Source organism: Agelaius phoeniceus, chromosome 1 (genome assembly GCF_051311805.1).
Source record: "Agelaius phoeniceus isolate bAgePho1 chromosome 1, bAgePho1.hap1, whole genome shotgun sequence".
Classification (NCBI taxonomy): domain Eukaryota; kingdom Metazoa; phylum Chordata; class Aves; order Passeriformes; family Icteridae; genus Agelaius; species Agelaius phoeniceus.
In genome coordinates this window covers 133,279,474-133,307,472 of record NC_135265.1, presented here as the reverse complement: position 1 = coordinate 133,307,472, position 27,999 = coordinate 133,279,474, and the positions used below count along the sequence as shown (strand labels likewise).

The window sequence follows — 27,999 nt, the reverse complement described above, 5'->3', positions numbered from 1 at the left end:
AAGTAACACCTGAGTTTTAAACAGCATTATTTCATGCTGAATTTATCCATGAAAGGAACCACTCTGTATTGAAGGGTCACAGAACTAAATTCATTAGTAAAAAAAACAAAACAAACCAAAAAACATAATATACACACACTTCTTTTTTCAAGTTTAAATTTACATAGCTTTCATACACCAATGTATCAACCCTTTATTTCCTCCTAGTTTGAAAATTACTAACGTGACATGCTGTATATTTTAAACTTTGAAGAACCAGTACTGAATATTTACATATTTATTCCATGCTTGATACTTTACTTTTCATTTCAAATTCCCTGACAGAAATCAAATGGTTTATATCCCTGCTAGTTTCGAAAACAGTAAAATTTCTAAAAAAATAACCACCTTAAACACATGGTATAAAGGAGTGAGTCAGCTTTAAAAATATTTATGCAGTGCTCCTTAAAAAAATAGCATTAATAACAGTAATGCCTGTGAAAGCTCCACCCATTTTAGTCATTATTAGTAAAATTACATCTCCCTCTTATTTTACCATTCAGAAAATTGTTTGGCTTCCAATCCAAATCTGTCCATGTTATTTTAAACAAGGTTAAACCCTTTAAGAACCGATATTGCTCCCCATAGGTGCACCCAGTCAGTTCATGGGTGTTTCCCACTTTCATTGGTTATTCAATCACCTCCCAGGCAGTGGGACAGTCTCAGAGTCTCCATGCAGGAAAAATACAGCTAATAGGGGCCTTCTGTGTATCAAATGGAAAACCTACTTAATTTAGTCAGGGAGTATAGAGGTAAAAAAATTTCTATTTAACATAATACCATACTTTAGAACACTTGAAATACGATACGGGCAGTATTTAAGTAGAGTAAGACCCCTCTATAGCACTTCTGTAGTGTCAACAGACCAAGCATAAGTGAAAATCAAACTAAGTCTTACAGTAGAGCTCATTTGCAAATATTGCATGTGGCCTTTAGGCTACCCCACCCTGTCCAAAAATGCAAGGGCTACTGAAAATCTGTTAATTCTATGAAACCCACAGAGCCCAAAGGAATGCAAACACATAAAACCTTACTTCACTGAATTCAATATGAAAATTCATTCAGAATTTAATCGAGTAGTGATATTTCTTTATGAATTCCTACTCCTCCTTTTTCTCTTTTCACCGTATCTCAGTCTAATTACAGGAACAAAACTCCAGTTCTTTATAGACTACATGTTGGCTCAGGTTACACACCTATGTCTCTGCCCTCTTCTCAACTATGTTAGGCAGAGGAGAGAGAGGGAACAAATTAACTCCAGGTACTCTAAGGGTATGAGTATTTGCTTTCTAACTGAAAGTATATGCTGCTTTCCAGTCAAATAACTCCTGTGCTCCTAATGCATGAGCTGGAGTTGTAAAGTAAGTGATGGAATGTTGATTTATTCTTCCTGAAGTTAGTGACAGACCTTATTCAAATTTTACCTGGTGTGGGACTTAGAAGTTTCTAATCTCATTTCCCAAGATGTACAACAAAACCTACATAAATTACATTGACATTTGTATACTTTAACAGATTAATTATTTTCAGTTGTTCTTCCTTCCATCATTGGCTACTGCACCTCCTGGCAGACACACCTCATTGATTAATAACCCAGACTGGATAATAAAGTAACAAAGGAAAAAAAGGCTAATGGTTCTAAACCTGAGAGAAAAAAAAAACCAAAATTGCCTTACATACATATTTTTTAATTTTCTTGCAGTAATAAGTCACACACAAAACACTTGCACCTTTCTTTTGGCACAATGAATATTTAAGAAGTTCTTCAAGTCTTAACTGAAAGAGGTGCTTTACTGAGTATAGTCTACTGAAATCCACAAAAAAATTGAAACATTCTTTCAAAAGGAACAAAAAATTTACAATTGTACACAAAAAGTCTTGAATTCTATTGAAATTTCAATTCTTGTATCAAACAAAAGCTTTTTCTTCGGACAAAAATATTCTCTTGGTGTCCTCCAGATACCAGAAACTGAATTGGTCCGTTAGTGACGCTGCTTTCTCTGTCATCTTCACAGAAGTCCACAAGGTTGAGCTGTTCCACCACTGGGTCTTATTCTATCGTGTGAAGGAACGTACATGACGACCTCTTCCACTGCCTCCACTAACAAATTTCCCTCTTGAGCCACCACTGCTACTACTATTAGCACTTGTCCAAGACGGTCCAATTCCTCCACGGCCTCTGGACGCACGATCGCGAGGACTCGGTCGGTAGCCTTAAAGCAAAGAAAAGTATACTCAGTTGGAAAAAAAAAAAAAAGCCCTAGGCGGAGTAGCTGCTGCCAAAGCGTAAGAAACAAAACCAGGATGAGATACAAACAGCGTCTGTTTCCTCCTTTTAATTTTCACTTTTCTTTTAGGCAAGCATTGCTGCTTTAATTGCGCTACGATTACCATGGAGGTACGAAGAGAATCGAATGACCAAAGTCTGAGTGCAAAATTAAGATTCTGCGATCAAGTGTTCAATTCAGCAAGTTTTACAGGTTACAGGGCAGCTCGTACAAAAGCACGTATTTGACATGGTCTCACTGACAACTGTTCATATATGCTTAAAACATTTGCTGAATTTCAAGGTGTCTGCAGCATCCTTGCATGGTTTCATTTGTAAAGCAAAAATGAAATTCAAGGAATTCTCTATAGTTCGATGCCCATATGAATACCATGTACCTGCTGAACTTAATGGTCTCAGTGGTGGCAGTGGACCCCTGTTAAAATTGCTTTGACCACCTCTACTGTCATTGTAGGTTCCCCTGGGCGTACTCTGTGCACTCCAACTTGAGCCTCGAGCACCTTCACGACGACTGTAATTTCCTAGATAGGGAGAGAAAAACCAACACACTGTTGAGCAAACATCACTGGGTTTGGGGTTTTTTTTTCCCATTTCAATCTTCACAATACTCAGGGTGGTAACATAATATTCATACAATTCAAATTGGTAGTCTGTATCAACATACCTGCAGTATTCCAACTTGAAGTCTACAAGTTATTCTGCACAAAATCAGGGAACAGATCTATTTATCAGGCAAGGAGTCAAGTTGAAAAGAATTCACATTATCTAGCGTATCAAGACAAACTCTTATACTTTCAGATTTTGTGGTGAAATAAATTCTAGTATTTGTAACTTTATGAATAGAAGTATTTTCTGTTTCTACTTTGCAAGGACTTGCCCTAATTATGGGATGGAAGGAAAAGGAATGCAATCTTGACTATGTATGAAAGAAATTTAACACTCTGTAGGTTACAATCTCCAGGTTCACTGAAAATTGCATCGTATTCTTGTCAGGATCTTCCATCCTTTTATCCCAAACCCTCATTTTAACCCAAATATGTACTGTGGTGCTTGATCTCAGTAACTACATGTCACAGAAGGCAGGGAAGCACTCCAAGAGTTGCTGAAACAGCTGACTACTTTTGTAAAAGAGAGGCAGAAAGGCAGCATGGGAATTCACAGCCTTGTTTCACTTGAAAGGCATTTGTGATCAACAGGCTGTGGAGCAGTTGTTTCATGGACTCTCTTAAATTAGCTATCTACAGCTTTGGAGGTTCTCACCTTCAAGAGAATCTTTCCTGGTGCTATACAACTCATTGCAACAACACTGCTTCAGGAAGATCTCACACCGGGGATGATAAATTGCTAGGAAATTGGGTTAGTATTACTGAAGCAATTTTAGCAAGCATCTACTCCAGTTCTAATACAGGAACCAACATACCTTTTGAAGCAGGTGGTGTAAAGAACCTGTTCTGACTGTGAAAAGCTCCTCGTCCTCCACGGTTCCCTGAGAATCCACCACGCGAAGAAATCTTCTGTGACACTTTTGGTGGCCTTTTGGCTGGTGGTATCCCATCTGGAGCAACCACTTCTTTGCTCTCTGCAGCAACAAAATCATCCACATGCATGGAGGGTGGCCTGCTTGTGTTCTGTTTCCTCTGACGGAAGATATCGTGTGGTCGAATTCCTTGTCCAAATCCTCCCCTTCCTCTTCCTCTGGGTGGTGGCACAACATGAGCTCTTTTTGCAGGCTCTATGTACTCAGATTTCCCACTGTCATGACAAACCATGATTTAGTTAGCTAATGTAACACTGTACTACTGATGGTCAGGCATTCTCCATACTGGAGATGCAATTTGAAAGGTATCTGACATTTTGACAACATACAAATCAATGCTGAAGACACAGTTAACTCATTAAGTTCATTTTACCTTGAAGTTATGAAGGTCTCATGCTTGTGCTTGCCAAGCTTGAACCCTTTTGTGGTTTTTGTGCGTCCAGGAGATGATGGTTCTGACAAAAATGACCTCTCCAATTCAGCCTGCAAGTCAAAGTCACTGCAGCCCTTCTCTGACAGTTCAATTAAGTCAACTTTTACCTTCAAAGAGAGAATTTAATCAAAACATCATTACTAGCACCTCCAAAAAAAAAAAAAACATGCAGCAGTAACAAAACAAAAAATGCAGCAGAGCTGCAGCAAAATTATCTTGACAGATCTGAACACAAAAGGAGTGAAGGGCATAGCTCTCAAATATGAACACCTATCTTGCCACTTAATGACCCACAGTTGAAAATTCAGTTGGAAATTAAAACATAACTATCTTTGCATGTAAATTAAAAAATTAAAACTAAAAAAGAATTAAGGCAATGAAGTCAACAGAAACTGATTGTTTCTCACACAAGAAATTAAGACACTGCCAATTCCTTAGTTCTAAAAAACTCAGAATGTTACTGTATTTTTCATTATTAGCGTTAAAGTTTATAATCCAGAAGTTTCAAAAAAGAAACTTTTGTGCAGGTAGTTTCATTTACTACTGCCATGTTTCCCCCTTCTGTTACCTCAGAGCAAATATTTAAATAAAAAAAAGTGAAGCTATGAGGCTCTTGTGGATATTACTGCAATGACAGAAGACAAGCAAGGAAAAGAAACTAAATAACATTATTTTCTTCCTTTAATACAAACTGATGAAAAGCCTCAAGAGCAGTGCAAAAGCAGTTTGAGACTGACACAGCAACTGTTCCTCTAGGGTACTGCAAAAGATCCCAATTTTGTAGCAGCTTCCAAGTCAATCTGAAAGCATTTGATAACCCCTTTAACAAATGTGAACCTCTCTATCTGGGTCAAGTTAGAAAGGTGAGCTCAGGAAAACAATCCATTTGGCCACATGAATTTCTGATGCTATTAGTTCAGATTAACCCTCATTTTTAAATCCACTTCAGATACATTAATGAAGCCTTTTACCATATCTAGGTCAGTGTCTATTTCTTCAGCCTGAAAGGGTGAGAACCACATGGACTTCAGCTGGTCATCCATCACATCTGCCAACACGTACGTAGTCCTACAACAGAACAAGGCCAAAGGCCTGCTTGGTTATGAACCACAACCACCTCCAAGCATACACAGCACCACAGGACCTGGGGTGAACATTGCTGCCCTACTCTTGATACTCACATGACATTAAATACATTGGGACTCGTGGGTAGTGGTGACAACAGTGCTCTTTAGATCCTGTTTTTAATATACTTAATTTACATATGCATAAAATACTCAATTTTCACAAATAAATCACTGCTGACACACTCAACCATTTTACCTGTTGTTAAACAAATTCTGAAGAGAGTCTGGTGCAGAAAGAGTAGGCTCAACATCTTGGTCACTCAGTGGACAAGAATCACCTGCTGACTCCAACATCTGCCTTACTCCAACAATGTTGTCCAGTAAGGATTCAAGGCCATCGTCTTCCTTAGAACGATCCTATGTCAACACAGAACAAATCAGAATTTTCTCCCCTCTGCAGAGAAGGAATAATGTTTTGCTTATTTATTAAAAAAGGTGGAGTTACTATACAACAATCTACCCAGCCACAAATAGTGAAAGTAAGACACTTGAATACACAAACAACAGCAGAAAGCTCCTAGGTGTGGTACTAAACCTACCATGTCACCACATGCACACTCTAGGTTCCATTCCCAACTGATGCAATATCCTTTATAACAGTCCCAAGGAAGACACTGCCCCAGGTTTTATTTAAGAAGCTCTCTATTAAAGCATTCTAATGTCCTGCATCTGCTGTTCCTCATTCAGAACAACTTTGGCTTTTAATCTCTTAGCTAATAGATGTAGACAGCCAGGGAAGGGACAGGAGGGAATAAAGCACTTGAAAGGCATTTGTGATCAACAGGCTGTGGAGCAGCTGCTTCATGGACTCTCTTAAATTAGCTATCTACTGCATGGCTGCCATCAGTTACAGACAATCAATTTGAATATCAGAGTTAAGTTTGCAATTATAATCACAGAAAAGTTGGATGCATTGAATTCTGCATGTCCTCTAGTCCAGTCCACACCATCACTGCTTGAAGCAGGACTACCATCTAAGACAGGTCAGGTCAGCCATAACTTTATCCAGTCATGTCTAAAAAAAAGTTCCAGTGACACAGAGCCCAGAGCCCCACTGACCTGTTCAGTGCTTCACTCTCCTTCTCTCTCAGTGGGTAATTTTTTGTTTCCTAATGTCAACCTGAACCTCTGAAGCCACAATCCAGGGGCATTGCCCCTTGATTTATCATCTGGAATTACCAAAAGAAGTTTGATTCCACCATCTTTGTTACTATTTTCCCAAACAGCTGTGGCAAACTGTGAAATAGTTCCTGAGCCCTCTCCACCAGGCTAAACAACCCCAGCTTCTTCCTCCTCTCTCTCTCTAGCACATGTTCTGTAGGTCCCTGAGCACCTTGGTAGAACCCTCTTCAGTTTCCCCAGGTCTCTCTAGAATTGGTGAGAGGGCAAAGCTGGTCACAGGTGAACACAACACTCACATGAGAGCTCAGCAGCATCCCATGGTGGGAGACAACAAGGCCCCAGGCTGTGCTGACCATGCTCCCTCCAGGATGGCTGAGAACACACTCACTCACCTGCTTCTAGTGACCCTTCACTGTTGGCCCACCTTTAACCTATCAACCAACACAACCACTTGGCCCTTGTCAGCTCAGCCTGCAACAAGGCATGGGACTCTCCTGCTTTCACTGCAGACCTTAGCATTTTTCCTAATGAACCACACAAACTTTCTGCTAAATCAATCCTAAAGCATTTACTGAGATCTCTCTGGATTGAGGCTTTGTATATGTCAGATTAGTCACTCCCCCATCCTACTGGCATCCACAAACTCACTGAAAAGGAATCCGTTGTTCAGGCCTCGGATGAAAACACCCAACAATATCCAGCCCCCAGTATTAATTCCACTTACCAGTCACCAATAACATCGAGCCACTGCTAAGCTGGGGTTCCTGCTGCTTATTGCATTAACAATCTGCTTCACCACCACCCTACACCCTTTGCTTGTAGGTATGTGCTGCCTTCCATGACAGCATTACCTGCCTGGCTCATAGGATGTGCTAACAGAAAACTGCAACATCAGCTTGATTATTTGAACTCTTTTACCATAACATGTTTCTCCAGATCAAGAAGCAGGCTTTCTGGGGTTTCTTCTTTGTTCTGTAGTAGATGTTTTAACTCTGCAGTGGTAAGACCCAGCGTTCTGCCTGAATGGGATCCATCTGTTTCCATAAGGCTTCCATCATCTCCACAACATCCCTAAAATATTTGACAGTTGGGGAGTGAGTACTCATAAATGTTCAGTACTTCTGGACTGCAAATCCCTTTGAATTCTAACACACATTAGAGCAAATCTAGCAAAATGAGTTCTCTTGATTTAAAAATATACAATGTAAATTATTTTAACAAAGTACACTTCAACAAGCAAGTTTATATACTGCATCAAGATGAATGCAACCCTTTCCTGTACTAGATGAGGTCTGTATCATAGATTTTACAGTTTTTTCTATACTACACATCAGTACAGCAGCTCTCTAACAGGATGCTGTGGATCTAAAAGTGGGACACCACAGCATACTATTCACTTAGGAAATCAGTGTGAACAGATATGCCTTTCTTCCTCCTGAAAACCCCTCTTACTTACTAAACATACCTCCCTGCCCAGCTTTCACAGATTTCATTAAAAACTAAAGATGGCACTAACATTACTGATGGAAAAGCCCCACCCAGCAATCTGCAGAATCAACTGCTTTCTGAAATAATTGTTCCTGAGCATGTCTCACACTGCAGATTTCAGAAAATGCAGCTGAGTTTAAGCATTCAATACATATTTGCTTACCAGCGTATCAGAGTTCAGAATCTGTCGCATAAAATCCAAAAATGAAGAGGCCAGTTCACCCGTGTCTTTGCTGAAACTAGTTATTACTCGCTTCAATACAGTGTACAGAGCATTGCTGTGCTTTCTTAGAGAGCTGTTTTTAAAACAAAAAGAGAGAAAATATTTTATTGGTACATACACTGTGACCGTTCCACCATAACTGGTTAGAAGAAAATGGCATATATGCAAAATAAACTTGGCAAATTTTATAATTATCATCTTCAGCGTTGATTACAAAGCTGGAGCTTCAGTATTTTCTCCACACTAGACTCCTATTTTCACCAGTACTGTCTGGTGAAAATATCTGCAGATATTTCAGAGTGCACATATACAGCTATATATACTACTTCCAAAACATTCAAGAAATCACAATTTCATCTTTGGCAGAAAAGGGACTGAAGTACAGAAATATGTGCTTGCACAAGGACCTTATGTATGAAGCAGGATCATGCTTGCAGCTACAATTTCACTCCACCCCCTGATGCCTAACTGCAGAAAACAAACTGTAAAGGCAACATGAACAGAAACAGCAAAGCTGTGCACTGAAGCTGACAGCTGGACACACGGGATCCAGCATCTCTGAGATGCAAGAACATCATCTGTAACTTGCTAATTTTTAATTGGTGGTTTTATGGCTTCTTGCATCCACAACTTGTAAAGTGTTTTGTACCACCTTATATTGACAAGGCTCCTTTTTCTCTCTGCAAGCCTCACCTTTTTGCCTCTGCACTTCAGCAAACAGAAACAGGTCCAAATACAGGACAAAGAATCAAGTGTCAAAACAACATGTTGTCCAATACATGTATATTCTGTTCAAAGTGAGTGAACAAAAATGGTTTGAAAAAAAACCAAACAACTAATTGCTAAAGCCTTAATTGTCTGGAGATCAGAACACTCAGGGAAGTGCAAACTGAATCCCCTGAAAAGACAGGAATTACAGACAGTTCTCCAGTGTTCCAGATGAGAGCTCTTTGAGTGTCACAAAAGGGAAAGAACAAGAGCACTACATCTCATTCTAATCCTCCAGCCTTGGAGTGGGGAAACAGAGCGTACAAACCTGTTTCAAATGCTTTGTCTCCTTCTTGAAACTAAGTGTTTCTGTATGCATACTGCAGAAATTATTCAGAGTGTGAAGGAAGACCAAAATACTGAGTAAAACACGGAAGTCCCAATGAGAAACGAAAGCTTAGATGCCTTATCCTCAACATTTTCTACTAAACATGTAAAAAATTATTCCACACTACAGTTTTTAAACAATTTTAAGTTGTCAGGGATATCATAAAATACCATACCTCTTCAAGTGGTAGAAGCCATAGTCATGCTCCGTAAGGAACATCATTGTTCGGATGCATGTCAGCAGACAGCTGTAACTGCTCTCAGAATTCGTTAATGTTTCCATCAGACAGTCACAAATTAAGGGCATCAGCTCTTTGCTTGGTAAGGAGTTGGAAAGCTGCTCTAATTCAGACACGGAGCCTTCTGATGAACTTGGTAAAATAAGTGCAATATCCTAAAAGAATTATTATTATACATATAGTAAAAATGCATTCTGTATGCCTGCAGTAAATATAAACCATACATACATGCAGTCAGAAGCACTGGGTTCTTTCACTATCCCTCTATCATCTTATTCCAGTATTTCAGTTATTACTGATCAGCAAAATACTAACCTAGAACATCTTTTTTGTTCAGTCCTGTTAAGGGTTACAAACCATTATTTATTTCTGAAACATAAAAGCTTCAAATTTTTTAGCTTCTGAAATATTGTAGCAGAGGTAAAATTAAAGCCAAATAGTCACTGGATAACATACACAGTTTCCTGCCTAGGCAGTCAATGTGTCCCTCAATCTCAAAACACTGGTCAAAGAGGCTGAAGTTCCTTGGCTGGTTCAGCTGGAGAAGAGAAGGCTGAGGGGTGACCTCACAGCAATCTAAAAGTGCCTTAAGGGAGCAGGACAGGGGCAGGTGCTCTCCTCCCTCTGCTGACCAGCCACAGGACACAGGGAAATGGAATGAAGCTGCATCAAGGGACATTCAGGTTGGACATCATGAAAAGGTTCTGCACTGAGAGGCTGGTCAGTCACTGGAACAGGGTCCTCAGGGAAGTGATTAGGCACCAAGCCTGTCAGAGTTCAGAGAGCATCTGGATGACACTCTTAGTCATGGTTTAGTTTTAGATATTCCTGTGAAGGGCAGGGAGTTAGACTTGATGATCCTTAAGGGTCCCCTCCAATTTGAGATATGCTTTGATTCTAAGGTTCTGTGAAAACTAAGAGGTGGCAGACACCACCTATGAAGTTTAGGACCTTCTGTCACTTCCATATTTTACATAAAATAAAACAAGATTGATTTTCCCAACAAGTTTGTATGGACAGAGATATCTTGTTTATGTGCAAATGGCTGATTATCTCTACTGACCAACAACATCCACATGTCTTTTGTGTAACTGAGGAAGCACTGGATCAAATAAATACACGTGCTAGTGAGACAAATGATGGCATGCAAATCTGTGCACACATTAATGAGAAACTACAGGGCCAGTCTATGACTCAACTTTCAATGAGCATTTCTTACCTTGCTCTACCAACTTCTGTTTGTTTTTTTTTAATGGAGGAGTTTTACAGTACCAGCATAGCATTCACATCTTTATATTTGGAATACATTTTCAAGAGGTTTCAGTTAGATAACTAAGAGATACATATTTATTTAACTAGGTAAGAAGTGAGCAGTGACAACTCAAGTTTTGTCAGTGGCCCACAAGGAGAAATGGTATCCCTCTCTCAGTTGATGGGACAGGAAATCTTTGTGCCATTCAGTTTCTGGTCTCTAATGAGCTGCCAGAACAGTGCACATAATGCAGAAGATGTGTCATAAAATAGAAAGTATTTACATTCAAGAACAAGAAGGCAGCACATCTGCCAAAGTAGCCAACCATGCACATTTTTTGTGTTTTAACAAGGTTATTTTTTTTTAATTTTGGAAAAAGAGGGGTGCTTAAGAAACAATCTCATTTAATTTTTCTCCTATAATAATCAACACACATTATGCATTAAATATAGCCAATACCTGATCACAGAGGGACTGCAAAAGGGAAGTTACATATTCAGAACACTGCTGATGAGTGACATTGTCCCCAGCTGATCGCATCAAAGCCAAGAGCTCCTGGAAAACCTCTCCATACTTTTCATCTCCTTTAGTAGTTCCATTGATAAGATGCAGAATAGCCAATTTACAAGCTTTATGTGAAGCCAGGGCATCCAGTAAAGCAAGCAGTCGAGTGGTCTGTCCAGTGTACTGTTTCTCTTTGTCTTCTGTGTTGCTGTAAGGGTATCAGTGCACTGTGAGAAAGCTGGTTTAAAGTGATCTAAGAAACTATAAAAACAACCATCACAGGAGTCATATAATTCTGCATTTTAGAAAAAATTTCACCTAGTTTGCACACTTAAACTTATAGTTCCATTTACTTTTTGAAAACTCCTCAACTTTCACTAAAGAACTTCTGGTCACATCATTAATTAATCTACTGTGCATTTAAATACTGTAGGGTATCTAATTGTATAAGATAAATATGCTGTTATGTAAACAGTATCTAAGGGGATAATTATGTTTTAAAGAAAGAGCACTCAGTTTCAAAACCCTCTGAACCTGTATCATTCAACTTCCACTAGTTTACAAACATCTATACAGATATATAATCCCAGTATAGCAAACTTTACTGGCCTACTCTTGTTATTTATGTCATACAGGTCCTTAAAAGCACTTTATAGGAAAGATGAGGCTTTGCAAAGCCAACCTGAAGAAAATCTTCCTAAAATACTTACCATAAACATGCAACATGAAACTGTCTACATCAAAACCTAGAGGTATGAGCTGGTTCTCTGGCAACCTTAAGCATTATCAGGACACAGCATATAGCACTGGAATGAGAATTTGTTCAGCCCATAATGCATAATATTTCCAAAAGTATTTTCCTCCTGCTAAATCTACTGTGCAGAAGCAAGGTGAATTAAACAGTTCATCAACAAAATCTTTGCAAGAGAAAACAAAAATACCTTTGCAGGTCTTCTACAATTAGATCCAATACTGTCCTCATGATGAGCAGAGCAGTAGGTGAAGCCAAGTCACAGAGCTGAACACAAATCCTCCTCAACATGTGCTGAATGGGCTGGCAGGACGAGCTGGAGAAAGAGCGAACGATCTCCTGGATCAGCTTGGCCTGCACATGGAGGTGCATGCTCCACAGCTTCCTGGTGTTCAGTGCCACTGCAATATCATGGGCTTCAATTACCTGCGTGAACAGAAGGGCAGGAGGGTTCTTCCTGTCAATTTTTATGATAAAATCTGAATTCTATCACAGTGTATAAACTAAGCACAACTACTGTCCTCATTAAAAATATGGAATGCCATTTTCATTGTCACCAGATGACAGTGCATGAGCCAGCCAATTAGATATTCCTTCAGGAGCATGGATTGCCACAGACCTTTTATGCTTACTTAATAAAGATAACAAATTCAAGATCCATGACAAAAGAAAGAAGAGCCTTAATATACCAAGTTCAGCATTCAGAGTTAAATTAAAAGCTTCAGAGACAGTCATTTAAGTAACAGAACAGAAATCTAGATAATCTCACAAGTGACAAAAGAACAAGATATGACTGCTAACTTAAGAAAAATGCTCCAATACCAATTTTGTTTCTGCTGAAAAAGACTTATCTACAACGAATCTGTGTGAGCCCAAATGCTTTACTACAACTTTAATTCATCCTTTCACGCATCTGTTCTTTCCACCACTACAAAAATGGTCAAAGTGTTATATAAAAGTAATAAAAATTCTTTAAAAACTAAATACATCTCAGTTATACCTGAGTAGTCTGCATAGGCAGTGGAAGAGGCAACAACTCTGAAAGCAGTATAAGTCCAGAGAAAAAACCTTCAGGAATTCTCAAAATTGATGAGAGAACTTCCTTCAGCATTAGAGACCAAGTATTATTCGCCAAAGTTTCCTCAGAAATGGTAAGTTTTTCATTAACACCTTGTGTAAAAGTCAGTAAGACATCAACAATGTCATTCTGGATTTTTTGTTCATCGCTATCTAAGCGGCCTGAGAGAGGAATAGAGCAGAGGAGCATGTGTAAAGAAACGAGTGCTGCAGGAACACGCATGTCCTTGAATTCAAAGGATCCTCCCCTCAGGAGCTCTGTCAGCATTGTTTTAAGCAGAGTCAGCGTACAGCGGGCCATGGAAATCGTAGTGACTCTGTGCAGTGTGGTGCCCATGTTGACATGGAGTCGCCAAGGCTGAATAAGGATGCTGTTCAGCTTCTGTAACACCCGGATGAAGGTGTCCATTCCCTCGGAAGAGAAGAGCTGAATAACTGCAAGATTCCACTTAAGGTCTTTCTGTTGACCTGTACAGAAAAGAAATAATACTTTTGTATTTCTAATTTCTCCTGGGCAATCACAGTTACACTTTAGCCAGGTTTAAGTAGAAGACTCAGAAAACTAAGATTTGTACTTTAACCTGTACAAATCCATCAGCCATACCTTCTACCATAGGCGGTGGACATGCAATATGACAGAGAACACGAAGTGCAGTGGGAAGACCAACTCCATCTGGAGTCATCAAACTGTCAATATTCTTTTAGGGGAAAAGAAAAAGAAAAAAGGAATGAGTCTGTATTACAAGGAAGGACTTCATGAGTATACTGCTTGCTCCAGTATACTCATGCTACAGAATTCAAATTCTGTATTTAGTTACTGTGTGTCACAAAATTTAAGTTTAATTATTTCACCTTTTGGTAAGCAGTCATAATTAAGGCAGAAACTAAAAAAAAAGAGCATCAACATTTGCATTGTGATTTACAGGAAGCTCAAAGATTTAAATAATTAGATCTTTGCATCATATATTTACCTTAGATTTTGTTTCAATAAATATAAAAATGCAAGACCCAGCCTAGATCATAAGCTTTAATAGAAACATCTCTTTTGGATAACAGTATGTATTTTTAAATATGTTAGTACATATCTAAGACAAAATATCAGACTACAAAAGGTCTAAGCTTATAGAACATAAATAAAGGTAACATCTACCTATATTTTACTGACCTGTTTGATATATTCAATAAGATTTGGAATACAATTTATTTCAAATCTAAGATTTTTCAAAGGTTCCAGCCACTTGCTGAGCTCTGGGAAAAAAAAAAAAGACTTAACTCAGTGAATTTATGATCATAAAACCTTTTCCAGTCAAAATGTACTTAATTTACACAATAGGCATTAAAACCAAGTGCGAAATTTGTGGGGCATTTAGTGCAGCTGTAGCCAGCTGAAAAGCATCAACAAAAACAGAACTCCAGAACAGGCAATATCTATTATGCACACTGACAAAATTTGGCTCAAGTCAATCTGAAAGCAATTTTCATCTCATTATCTGTAATCAAACAATTTTTTACAAAAGACACTAAGGGGCACTGTCAGCTAAAGAAAAGAACCAAAACACATTCCCCTTAACATAAAGCATAGGTTATTACAAACTAAGCACAGAACTTCTATTAAGTGCCCAATTAGAGCCAACCTCTGCCCTGCACTCACTCATGCTAGAAGTCGTTAGGGCTTATCAGTCTCTCTCTTAGTCTAGAACAACCTGAAAGTCACAGGTTCCTAGGATAAGAGATTTAAAGATTTAAAAACCATTGCTCCTGAAAATATTTATAAAAACGTGAAGATCAAGTGCATATGAATTGATGACTCAGACTGATTTCATGATTTGGTTTAACAAGCTAGCCCTGCTTCTCATAAAGTGGTCTGATGATCAGGTGAGGAGCAAAAATAAGAGCACGACAGAGGAGAGATTTGAACTAAAACTTTGAAGAACTCTGATTTCTTTCAGTGCATTTAAGTTTTGGAAGAGATTATTGGTATGTCTACATAAGTGGGTTAACCAGTGCAGAGCACAACTTTGGCCATCAGAGTCTCAATGTTCAGGTGTCAGAATAGTCTCCAGCAGGATTTTTTTGAGTGTCCCAGGCCTGATCTGTAAGTCAACACAAGCTGGGAAGACACCGAGACACAGCTTGGACATCAAAAGATGGAATAACAGGGTAACATGGACTATTCCATGTCAGCTGGCCTAGGTGCCTTGAAACAGTCCCAGGATTATCTAGTAGTAAAGATTCTGTCAGATGACATCACTGTCCTGGTTTCAGATGGGATAGAGCTTGTTTTCCTCCTAGCTGTTGTTCAGTGCTGTGTTTTGGATTCAGCATGAGAATAACACTGATAACACACTGATGTTTTGGCTGTTGCTAACCCTAAGTCAGTGCTTACCCTAAGTCAAGGATTTCCAGTGTCTCATACTCTGTGAATGAGGAGCTGCACAAGAAGTTGGGAGGGAGCACAGCCAGGAGAACAGACCCGAACTGTCCAAAGGGATATTCCATACCATAGGATGTCATGTCCAGTATGAAAACTGGGAGAGTTGCCTGGCAGTGGATGATCACTGCTTGGGGAGGGGCTGGGCATTGATCAGCAGGTGGGCAATTGCACTGTGCATCACTTGTTTTCTTGGGTTTTATCTCTTCTCTCCTTTTTATTACAATTATTACTATTGTTATCATTAGCACTATTAGTATTATTATATGTTTAGTATTATTATATGTTACTTTTTTTTTCAATTATTTAACTTCTTATCTCAATCCAGGAGTTTTACTTGTTTTTCCTTGATTCTCCTCCTCATCCCAGAGGGGGTGGGCAGCATGGTGAGCAACAGTGGTGTGGTACTCAGTGTCCAGCAGGGGTTAAACCACAGCAATAGCAATCAAAAATCAGACTCAGCTCACTGACTAGTTAGTCCACTTCTACAGAAATTTACTCTCCTATTATCAACACAGTTTGAATAATTTCAATGTAATTTCCTGTAATTATCCAGAACTCATGGTAGCTATTTTACTAGAAAAAAAATTTAACTCTAAGTATTTCCTATTTAACTCTCATTAACAGAAAAAATTGCACATTATCTCAGTGACTCAACTAAACAGATGCAACTGCAAAAGTAATTTCATTATCCAAGCCAGACCACTGTAAAGCACCAATTATTCACATAAAAAAGATTTCTTCTATACATTCAAACAACTCAGTTGATAATTACACATACTGTACCTTGCAACTTGGTGTTATTTTCATCTGCTTTACAGAGCTTCAGCAGAGGTGCTGAGTGCTGTTCCAGCATTTGGACATCACTGGAAGATTGTACCACCAGCAAAACAAGGATGCAGGCATAATTATAAGCCACTGACTTCTTAGACTTTGAGTCTCTGAAACAACAAGGTTTTCCTTTAGATCTCAGCTAACACAAATGGATATCTGTTAGATTTTCATTATTTGACCCCTAAAAATCTACCTACAGAACTTTTACCTTCCACAAGGATTGACCCATACAATTATCAATGAAAGAAACCCAAACAATTTCCTCCTATTTTTTTGGCAAATGAACATTTTCTGTCATATTATACACATTCATATTCATTTCAGCATCAACAAACCATGACATCCAGTCAAGTGGCATGCAAATATTTTTATGTAACTTTATCTGTTTCACAAATCATTTTAAAATCACTGCTACCGAAAGTAGCACAACTGCCTGTCCAGAGAAAACAATGACTGCATTTAACATCTACAAGAACTTGAAGAAATGAGAGATTCCCACCCCAGAGTAGTGTGCAGTACTCTCCATACCCAAACTTTTTACTTGTTCCACAGACAACATTTTATGCTTGAATAAAAACTGCCTGCCTAGTGATTTTTCCACATAACCAGAAGTTTGCCCTACATATATTACAAGAACTTTGTTGATGACCTACACAGATTTGGGATATTAAGTACTTGATTACAAATGACAGGCCTGATTTTGTATTACATGCTTCTACTTAAAAGTTGTTTTGGCTTTAAATAAAAACATCAGGATCTAAAGGAAATTTTAGATTTATGGAATTATTTATAAAAGATAGATACTTTTAAAATTAAAAAACTAAAGGATATAAATAAACGCATACATTACCCTAAAGCTTCTTTGGAATAGTACTCCATTAAAGTAATAAGACTTTGGAGATTTTTTTCCAGACTGAATACATGAGCCACAGCAGATCTTCCTACAGGGTTAAAGGTGATCAAGTAAAGGTTGTGAAGTGTTCCCAGCAGATCTGAGTGGTCAGTCTCCTCACTGGCTGTGCACCGCTGGAAGTGGCAGAACAATTCTGAAATGCACTGTAACGTCTGTGTTGAATGCAGGAGCCACAGGGCAAAAGGATCCTCGTTGGCACCATCTGACTGCAGACCTTCCTCTTGATCAGGGTCAGAAAACTGACAAAGTGCTCTAACCAACAAGTTTGTTGCTTCGTGCTCAGAAATAAAGAAAAGAAGACCCTTCTGTGACTGTGCCAGGAAACGCAATATATCTCGGATAGCCTGGAGCACACCTGGATGTGCACCTGTCACTGGTAGAGACAGTAGCAAAGTAATGCATTCCAAGAAATGGTGACTATGAAGATATCTGAAAAAAAAAAAAAACAAAAACAAACCAAAATCAGGAAAGTAATCAGCAGTACTACAAATATTTGTCAACACTTTATGTAAAACTATGTACCTCCTAGCTTCAGTACTTATTGCTCTGTGGACTATGAGAAATAATAACTAATTATGAAGCAGTACAAAATTTAAACCTTACAAAATGTAATTGCTATTATATTTACAAGAAATAAGTCCTAAAATTCTGATCTCCATTAAAAAAACCCAAACAATAAAAACCTCAATCATATCTACACACAAAACAGGACACTGTATTTTATTAAATTTACTGCATCTGAATCATCATCAATGTCAGATTCAATGTTTTAAATGTGCTAGGAAATCAATCATTACAGCATATCTAGCAGGCAATTTTTGAAGACTCTTTGCATGTAGATGCCTATATTCAGCCATGACCTACACCACTGCTACCAAAGAAATCTGTCAGCATTTACAGAAATACTTTCTAGATAGAAATTTGCTAACAGAGTAAGAACCCATGAGATATTTTAAGGAGCTGAAGGCAGGCAAGCCTCAGCTCCTCTGCCTGTGCTGTCAAAGTGAGCACAGTGACACAACTGCATGACTTTTTCATCAATCTGAGACCAGTTTGCATCTTGTCACCTCAACATCCAGACTGAGGAATTCCAGACATATTTTATCCATATACAGAGTTGTGTTCGAAGATAATAAACACTCTAGATTTACAACCATTTTCAAACTGGACAGCACTAAGCATAACTGGTCAGCATCTACGAATGCAACTGAAGGGTGAGCACATTACCAGCAATAAGGAGATTAAAAAAGAGTAATAAGGATGTTAACTTCAGGCTAGGTGCATTCTAGGTTGATCAAAAGCCAACAAAATAGCAGGCACATTAACTTATCAAACTCTCTCTGACTTCATATCCACAATCTAGAATCTTGCAAAAAAGAGTTAAGTGAAATATCTCAAAGTCACCCCTGAAATATATTTCTATCAGTCTAGAGGAAACACACTCTAGAAATTAAATTCACAACTGCTGTACCTAAACAGGACAGGGTAAGGATCATCCCTTTCTGGAGGGCCCGTAATGCGTGCCATGGTTGGGAAAGATTTCACAGGGGGCTGAATCATTGTATGAGGAGCAGTTTCCATCAAATGGAAGATCTCTTCAAGGAGACTAACAAGTTTTTCCATCTCTCCTTCGCTTATATTAGAAGATTCCAAAAGATGATCCATATCCATAGGAGCCTCCACATCATTTTCATATTCTTGGTTGGTTCTTTCAAGTCCTGCCAAGTCCTGGTCCTGTTCTGGCTCTGTGTGATTAGGAAGAGGAGGAGTGTTCTCTGCTAACTGATCCACCACCTTTTTAATGTCTGACAGAATCTCATAGAAGTGACATTTCTGGAGAATTGCAGAACCAGCTGTAACAACTCGCACAGTCTGATCCAACAGTATGAGTTCCAGGAGTTTCTGATAACCACTTTTTTCATGTACATCTGTGCCACCTCTTAGAAACATTTCCATTCCCTCAGTCATACTAATGACACTATCCAAAGCTTTAAAAGCATTAAGTTTAAGGGAGGATGATACATGATCTGCAAACAACAGTTCAAACAACACATTAATCACTCCTGCCTGCAAGAGTGCCGTTATTCCTTGAGTCCCACATTCTGCTAATGAAGACACCAGCTTTGTCCCAGCTTTGAGCTGTCGAACGTTCAAAGCAATGGGCTGCTTGAGAGCCACCTGAAGGTTTAAAGCCTGCAGTGTCCAGTCTACTAGCTGGGTAATATAGTCTTGCTTTGTGTCTTTCACCAGCAGGTAGCTCAATTCTTTAACTATTAAACTTGGAATTTCTTCTAATGCTGTGACCCACTTTGCACCCCTTTCCTCTTGATATAATTCCAGCAGTTCAGTTAATTTAACTGAGCCTTCCACTGCCCCCGAATTTTCTTTTTCTGTGTCTTGATCCTTTATTTTAGCAACTTCATTTTCAAATACAGTCTTGTAAGGGCAGCTGAAGTATAAAAGTGGTCCAAGCTCCTTTTCAAAAGGTTCATATGTCACAGGAGGCACAGATGCCAGATCCTCAGGAGTATATTCAATATCAAAGCTTGGATACTTAAATGTTTCACGTTCTAGATCAGCAATTACATCTTCATCACTTGAAATCTGCTCATAGCCATCATCTCCTAAAAAGACAAAGATTAAGTTACCAAATCAGTTATGAATAAACCAATTCATAACTGCAGAGAATATCTTCCAAATACAAGTAGTGATTCATTTTACACAAATATTATTAGCTAGAGAACAACCACACACTAACATACAAAAAGCCTTCTCTGTCAAGATATGAGTGAAAGCCCCACCTGACAGGCGTTTTTTATGTAATAATGGAGTCATTTAAAAGAATGTATAAAGCAAGAAGTTTAACTAGAATACACATTACTACAACTATATTGCCCAATTTTCTTCCTGTGATTGCACCTATAAAAACACTTCTAGCCTGCAATTTCTGCATAGATATGGGTGGGATCTTTAAATAACACAAGAAGATGACAATTAAATCTATTATATAAACAACTTCACGTGGTTTTTACTTAAAAAATAGTCTTTCACCACTTTCCTACATTTCAAAACAAAACATAACAAGATTGAATGTTCATTCTCACCTATACAACTCTATCTATTTTCCTCTATTTATAGAAAGTTTTACTATAAAGGAATAAATATTTGACAGCAAGATACTGCTCTTGAGAGATGCCAGCACCACAAGCAAGGCAATGTTGCAATAACCAAGTGTCCTTCCTAGGATGAAGATGGGGGGTGCTTTGCCTGTTAAATAAACAGATTCTTTCCACTTCTCTCTGAGGAATCCTTCCCAACCCAGCTGAGGGGAGGGGCCGTGTGGGTTTGCTTTCTGGAAGGGCCCCCTTTGGAGGTTTTCTCCCAGATTTGCCCAAAACCAGGACACCAAGGGAAAAAATTCAGTTCCCTTGCACATACTCATCATGAAGGTACTGCCATCAAAATTTCATAAACCTCTTTTTTCTAAACTCTACAACTTACCATCACCTTCTTCCTCCTCTTCACCCTCTTCTTCATCTTCATCATCTTCCTCCTCCTCCTCTTCTTCCTCATCAGCAATACTCTCTACTGTATGACCATCATCATCATCATCGTCATCGTCGTCCTCATCCTCCTCCTCCTCAACATCCACATCATCATCATCATCCCCTTCTTCTGGCTGATCTTCCTCTACTTCTCCATCGTCTGAGTACTGGCTTTCTTGATGAATGGACGTTCGATCAGGAGAAATCGGCTCAAAGTAATCCTCCCTATGGTCCACATCATCTTCTTTTTCCCCAACCACTAAAAACAGATACAAAGTTTCAGAAATAAGAGCACTTTTCTGAAATCCAAAGATATTAAATAGGACTGGCCCTATGAGTAGGTCCCATCTGGCCCTATACACTTGGCCTGACCATTCCCTCCTTGATTATTGAGGGTTCATTCAGCTCCCTGTATGTGACTTCCAGCCCAGGGTACCTGGAGAGTAACTGCTTTTCCTACTAAAGACTGAGGCAAAGAAGTCATTAACTACCTCAGCTTTTTACACATCCTTTGTCACCATGTATCCCCCTGCATACAATAAAAGAGATTCTCTTCAGCTCTCCTTTCATTTTTTGCTAATGTATTATAGAAATATTTTATTGTCTTTAATGGCAGTATATATTTTTTAGGTTTCTGCATCACATACACTAGAGACGCAAAAAAAGCATCTTGAAAATCTTCTCGTGATTTGACTGAACACAATCACTTAGTTCAGCAAGACTATCCACATCTTGGCACTTCTAAGCAATACAGAGAGTGGGTAACTTGGCAGATGCTGCAGAATAATGCAGAAGGACAATGGATACCAGGCTCAACAGAATACCTATATAAAACATGAGTAGCATGTTTAACAGTGTATTGGTTAACAGCCAATATTCCCAATCTACTATCTTTAAAAATGATGCAAATGAACAAACCCAAAGCCTATTTTTCTCCAAATCCCTTTCCTAAAACTGAATCTGTCCAGCAGAAGTAACAGCAGATAAGAAACTTCACACTGGGCAGGAACACAGAATTCTGCCTCCTCTAAGCAGTGATGTATAGCAAATAAAACACAGTCTCTTCTCATTTTACCTGACACTGGCATAGGTTCATCCTCATCATCATCAGGAGGAGGAGGGCCTGGAGGTGTCCTTGGTCCCCTGGGCTGTGGTCTTGGAGGACTGCCATTGAATTGGTCTTCTTTCTCCCCATCAACTATATTTATTGGGAAAATAAAAACTTGTATTTAATGAAACCTCAGGAATAAAAGCAGAAAATTTTTGGGCTTCGGGGCTACTTTTGACTGGGGAACACAATTGCCCAGCTTTTATTTTATCTATATTCTGCACTACATGAGACAACTTTCTAAAGTCACTTTTGATTAAGTAATTTTTGATGTAAACAAGAACTACATCAATAAACAAGCTTATTTTTTTAATATAATACTTGTTTAAAACTGATATGAGTAATGCCAATTACTCTACTCATACTGTAACTCTATCAATAATATCTGAATTGCTTTAAAAAAAGTTCACATTTTACGCAACTGGCTTTTACAGTTTACAACTGTCTTTTACTGCACATAGTATGCAAATTTTGCAGTCTTCCAGCCATGCTTTGAACAATAGTTCTAATTTTAAATCTAAAACAAAAATTGAAGCAGGAATTTGACCATGGATTCTCTTCATGGCTGTTCTAAAACCAGCACAGAGCACTCCTCTGTAATGTATTTTACACAAGTCAGATAAGCAAAGTTAACTACAACTGTGAAATTTTCTTATGACTTTAATAATATTCTAATCAGTTTTTTTAATATTCCAATCAGCTACATTGTAATAAGTTCACACAAGTTAAACTGCATTTTTACCATCCAAAGTAACTAGCAACACATCAAATAAACCACTCTCATAAAAGCACTGGATGAGACCCTAGTTAAAACCATTCAATATAAATCTAGAAAAAAATATGAAACTAAAGACACAATAAAGAAAAATGAAAGCCACTGTAATCTAAAATGTGGAAGAATTGGGGATTTGTTTTTCAGATGGGATACTGTAACACTGATTTGTAAAAGAAAAAATCTCTTTCTTCTCCCAAGACTCACCATGTTTTGGATTCCTTTTCAATCCAGGCTGTTGCTGGGGAGGTGGAGGCGGAGGGGGTGGTGGAGGAGGTGACTCTCTCTCATGAGTTATTACCCTGTCAACTGAGCCATATATTGCCAAAGTCAGACAGTTGTACCACCCTCTAAGAACCAATCCATCCGTGTTGACCTGTTGGTTTTTCAAAAAAAAAAAAAAAAGGAAAGAAGAAAAAAAAGAAGGAAAAAAAAAAAAGCACTTAAAGACAACTCCACAACTCCAAAACAGTTACTCTAGCATCACTGTATCTGTATCTGCATAAAAGCCAAAAGAAAAATCCAACATTAAAATACCTCTTTATCCCACATTTTGAAAACTGAGAACACATTAAACACATCAATCACTGCAACAAATAATCTTTCTCTAAAATCATTAAATTCCTTGCAGTACATACATTGACTAGATACTGGATCTACAATAGCCTATTAATGAAAAAAACCCAACAAACAAAAAAACAAAAGACAATACGAAAAACCACAAGAAAACTCTAAAGAGTATCTAAACTACAAGCAGGTTTTAGGATAAGGTTTGAAACAAAAAACACTTTATACAGTGCTAACCCACCACATGAAACCATGTTTACACCTAAATGACAGATATGCGGGGAAAGACGAGGTTTAAATCGCACTGCCTTACCTTTGCATTGGGCCTGAAAATAATTGAAGTGTTTTCATCATATTCAAGGCTGTTAAATGAAAGATACAAAGTAATTTTTCATTAATATAAAGCAGAAGTAAAACACAGCAATACTAATCACACAAGCCAACAATAAGATACTGAACAAATACACACAAGAAAGAAAAATCACTTCTTTCTACTGAATTCCTTGCATTAATATATGTGGGCTCTGTAAATTTAAAAATAACAGAAGTTTTTCTTACTTTAGCATAAACTATGTCCTTCCATACAGATCAGAGGAAAAGGATAAAAACACAAACTAGCAAAATCCAAAGCAAATACGAAACTCATAGGAGATACAGGATTTTCTATTGCACATTCTCTGCACTATAAAAATTTTCAGGAAGAAAAGGTAGATAATGAAGTCACACACTAATCTTAAAGGAAATTACCTTCCCAGCCGATCAAAAACAGGGGCACTTGGTTTGCTGACATTGTTGAAAAACAAGTCCAGTTGAAATGAATGGGGGGATGTCTCTCTAGGAACAGAATGAAAGTAAAATTAAATTAGATGAGTTCCTTATCAGAGTAAGCAGGACTACCACAAAATTATACTGTTTAAGGAACACCCGAAAATAATTACACGTTCAGCAAACACATAAATACATTTTACATTTTTATGTAGGAAGGTCTATTGAGATATAAAAGTTCAACAAAACAGTAAGAGGAAGGTTCTCCTGAATCTGATACCTGGTATCTTTCACTTACCCATAAGCCCTGTTGTCAGGCAAACTTGTGTGAGCTCTCACTCCTGGAGGAATGACTCGGACTTCATTGATGTAAACCACGCATGGAAAACGAACCACGTCAATATTGGTACTTTGCTACAAAACAAAGAGGAAGCAAAGTCTAGGAAATGTAAAAAACAAACCACATAATGCACTTGTATTCTCTACTAACAGAACATGCAGCAATCCTAATAATAAAATTCAATTCTGTAAAATGCTAAACACTGATAAACACTGTTATAGGGAAAAATAGAGTTTTTAATATAATCTCAGCATTTTTTATATATTTGACACTATTTTTTCATAGAAAGTGTTACTATTAAGTTTATTTATTTAATTTACTACCTTTATTTGCAAGAATCTTTTTAACAGCAACAGGTTGTTTTTTCCAGACAGAAAGTATGCATGATGTAGTTCTAAACATTATCAAATTTCATATTTCAAATACAATATTAAAAATTATACCAATATTGTAATTCAGGATATCTGACTTACAAAAGTAAGTATGAAAATCTGTACAAAATTTCCATATGATGCTTATTTTTCCAATTTTGCAATACCTGAAAACCTTTAGCAATTATCATTTCTGTTTACCACACAGAAACAGCAAGTATAAAGAATTCTTCTACTTTCCAAGATGTTTGAGCAAACTAGAAAATTATCAAACTTACAGTGACTTTCCATGTAGCAGCTATTAAATAATTAATGCTGGACGTCTTCTCTCACTAAATTCACTGCATTAGATCTTATTACATTTATCCATCATTTTATCATACATATGCTCATTAAACAGTACACATATGTAACTTCATGTTCAATTGTAAACATATAAAGATTTTCTTAAGAGAAGCTCAGAATCACATTTCCAATTAGCTAGCTGAATTAGCAGACTGATAGGAAAAAAAAAAAAACCCAAGCCACTGATCTATTAACACAACTAAAAAATGAAAAATAAAAAAAAATTGATTTGCAATCAAAATTGATCTCTTTCACTACAATCAGCAAATGAAACCAGCAGAAAGCAAGTACTAAAATTTTTAGAAAGCTAGTAAGCAATGAAAGACAAAGTCGAATTTTAAAAACAGTTTTTAAGATACAGTTTTGGGCATGTGTTACTGTCATCTAAAAAATCGATGCAGACATTTTTTAGCACACAATAAAACAGCTTAGCCTGTGGGCTGATGTGTCAGAAGCTGGATGGTGGAACCAAAGGAATCCTGCTAGGACAGGGAGCACAGACACACGAACAGGAACAGGCTGAGCGCAGCCTGCATGGACTGGGGGCTGTGGGAGCTCATCTGTGCCTCTAAAAAACATCTGAGTCATGCAGGAGACTCAGATTTCTGGAGGAAGGGCTGCTCTGGGGAGCTTCATCCTCAGGAGCACCACCCAAATAAAGACAAATCCCTCTTTAAATGATGCTGGATTATAGCCATGCATCAACATCACCAAAACCAGAAGTGAATTCAACCCACTTCTCCTACAAAACATTAAAAAAAGGCCCTACATCAGAACTACTCAACAGCAGTTAAACTGCATAGCTAAGCCAAATAAATAATTTTATTCAAAACCACAGCAGTACTTTCCAAGAACTGTAAGTTCCAGTGCAACACTCATAATCCACAAGGCAGAAGAATCAGCACAACATAAAGAAGGCTTTCAAAAAACACATAAAATACCTAAAGTTCAGGTTTGGACAATGGCACTGGTAAGAATGGAAGTGACAGAAAATTATTTTAAATTATTAAAAATGTTCAACAAGAGAACATAGGGTCCTGGAGAGGAATAAGAGTAGCTACTGTTTCTACCCAGGGGAACAGCACTGGGTAGCACTCCCCACCTAACATTGTTCTAAATAGTGGAATTAAAAACACATTTTGGCCTAGCTAATCTGGACAGCTAGAAGACTCCTGAAAAACTTTTCAACTGCATTTCATTGCATTTCAAAATACTCCATTTTCTTTCCCTAATACCTATCTATGAATGCAGTCAGTTATTGTATGAATTTGAAACGTCTTTGTCATGCTACAGTACACAATCACTTTTCTCCTAACAGTCCCGTTCCTCCTCCCTGAACGGCACATCGAGCTCAGACCCAGACAAATCTGCTGCAAGATCAGCAGTTTGAAAGATGCTCAGGATCCCAACACCCTCAAAGTGCAATATTTGCACGATCTTGAACTGCCAAAAAAGCCTGACATAATCATTTTGTGTCAAGTGAATAAATCTAAGGGAATATCTCACAAACACACAAATATCCCTCCTCATGATCAGCTACACAAAAGCATCAGGAATCTCACAAGCGGCAGGGCATGGCCGCTTCAGAAGTCAACTTCTTCCATTAGATCATCTCCTCGAAGCACGTTTATCCTCTTTGTTCTCCGCTCGCCTCTACTCCCCGCCACCTCTAAACTCCTGCTGCTTTCCCATCACCTTCCGCCCCGTGCACCTCGGGCTGCCAGGACAGCGGCTCGAGCCAGGCTTCGCGTCAGGCAAGGGGAGAAGGAGCCGGCAGCTCCCCCTTGAAGGCACCAGCCCCGAGGCTGCTCCTGCCCGACCGCCGCCGGGGCCCGCCCCAGCGGGGCTTCCGCACTCCCGGGAGGCCCCGGCGCAATCAAGGGAGCGTCGGCAGCAGCCCAGGAGGAGGGAGAGGAGGGGAAGGGAGGTGAGAGGAGAGGCGGACCCAAACCCCGCTTTACCTCCGCGCTCTGGTGCTTGAACGTGTCCAGGAACAGCAGCTCGGTGGCGGCATCCGCCGCCATCTTGGCCGGGCCGCGGGGGACGCGCTTCCGGCGCGCGCACGAACGCTTCCGGGGCCGCGCGGGGCGGGCAGGGCGGCGGGAGGGGCTGAGGGCGGGGCGGGGCTGAGGGCGGGGCGGGGCTGGGCTAAGGGCGGGCTGAGGGCCACGGCAGGGCAGGTCTTGCCGCCCCCTGCGCCGTCAGGGGAGACGGAGCCTGGGTTGCTTCAGCACTCACGGAGTCATAGAATGAATTAGGCTGGAAGAAACCTCAGAGATCGTCGAGTCCCACCTTTCACCTGCTAAAACTCGGGCCGCAGTCGAGGTTGTGAGCAGCGGGGCGGTGGCTCCGCTCTCCACAGAGCCTAGTCCCCGCTGGGCGTCACCGCAGTCCGCGCCGAGCCTTTGCCTCCGCTCGGTTTCACAAGCTCGGTGCTGGTTTATTTCAGCCCCGCCTGAGAAATTTCCTTAGTAGCTTTTCCCATGCTTAAAGCAAACTCTTTTGAGGTGAAGAACTTGTCGCTTCTCTCAAGTTCGTGAGGCACAATTCCTTTCAACCTTTCCACAGCGCCAGACGTACCCGTTTAGCATCCACTGCCCTTCTGCAACAGCAACCAAGTTGGACAAGAACTGGGGACGCCACGAAGCCAAAGCCAGCCCGTGGCCAGGAGAATGATGTGGAATTAATCTTACGCAAGCAGTGCTGGTTACACAAGTTTCGGTACGAGTTCTATGCCTGACAGCAAAGCTGCACCATGGGCCTTTGGAGGAAGCTGTAAAAATATGTGTTACATCTCTAGATGGAAGCCTCAGCCAAATACCTGCACTTTCCTT

The 27,999-nt window shown here is 39.2% G+C and overlaps 1 protein-coding gene across 1 annotated transcript; it reads right to left on the bottom strand.

Annotated features, from left to right (window-relative positions):
• Window positions 1-10: 10 nt before the first annotated feature.
• Window positions 11-27,246, bottom strand: VIRMA (vir like m6A methyltransferase associated). The gene is made up of 24 exons (XM_054640835.2): window positions 27,127-27,246; window positions 24,408-24,523; window positions 24,092-24,178; window positions 23,658-23,706; window positions 22,985-23,153; window positions 21,973-22,095; window positions 20,854-21,156; window positions 18,824-19,976; window positions 17,290-17,781; window positions 16,392-16,546; window positions 14,340-14,422; window positions 13,779-13,872; window positions 13,098-13,642; window positions 12,288-12,523; window positions 11,302-11,554; window positions 9,528-9,745; window positions 8,197-8,329; window positions 7,464-7,616; window positions 5,620-5,780; window positions 5,268-5,364; window positions 4,237-4,403; window positions 3,747-4,078; window positions 2,704-2,847; window positions 11-2,252 (listed from the first exon to the last, which is right to left on the bottom strand). Exons 1-24 carry the CDS (start codon window positions 27,187-27,189, stop codon window positions 2,095-2,097), a joined length of 5,484 nt encoding a protein of 1,827 aa, XP_054496810.2. The 5' UTR covers window positions 27,190-27,246; the 3' UTR covers window positions 11-2,094.
• Between the last annotated feature and the right edge of the window lie 753 nt (window positions 27,247-27,999).

Coding starts and splice junctions, on each gene's coding strand:
- VIRMA (XM_054640835.2), bottom strand. CDS start 27,189: ATGGCGGCGGATGCCGCCACCGAGCTGCTGTTCCTGGACACGTTCAAG. Junction 23,154..23,657: donor TTTTCAGGCCCAATGCAAAG/GTAAGGCAGTGC, acceptor AAAAACCAACAG/GTCAACACGGATGGATTGGT. Junction 4,404..5,267: donor TAGACACTGACCTAGATATG/GTAAAAGGCTTC, acceptor CTCTCTTTGAAG/GTAAAAGTTGACTTAATTGA.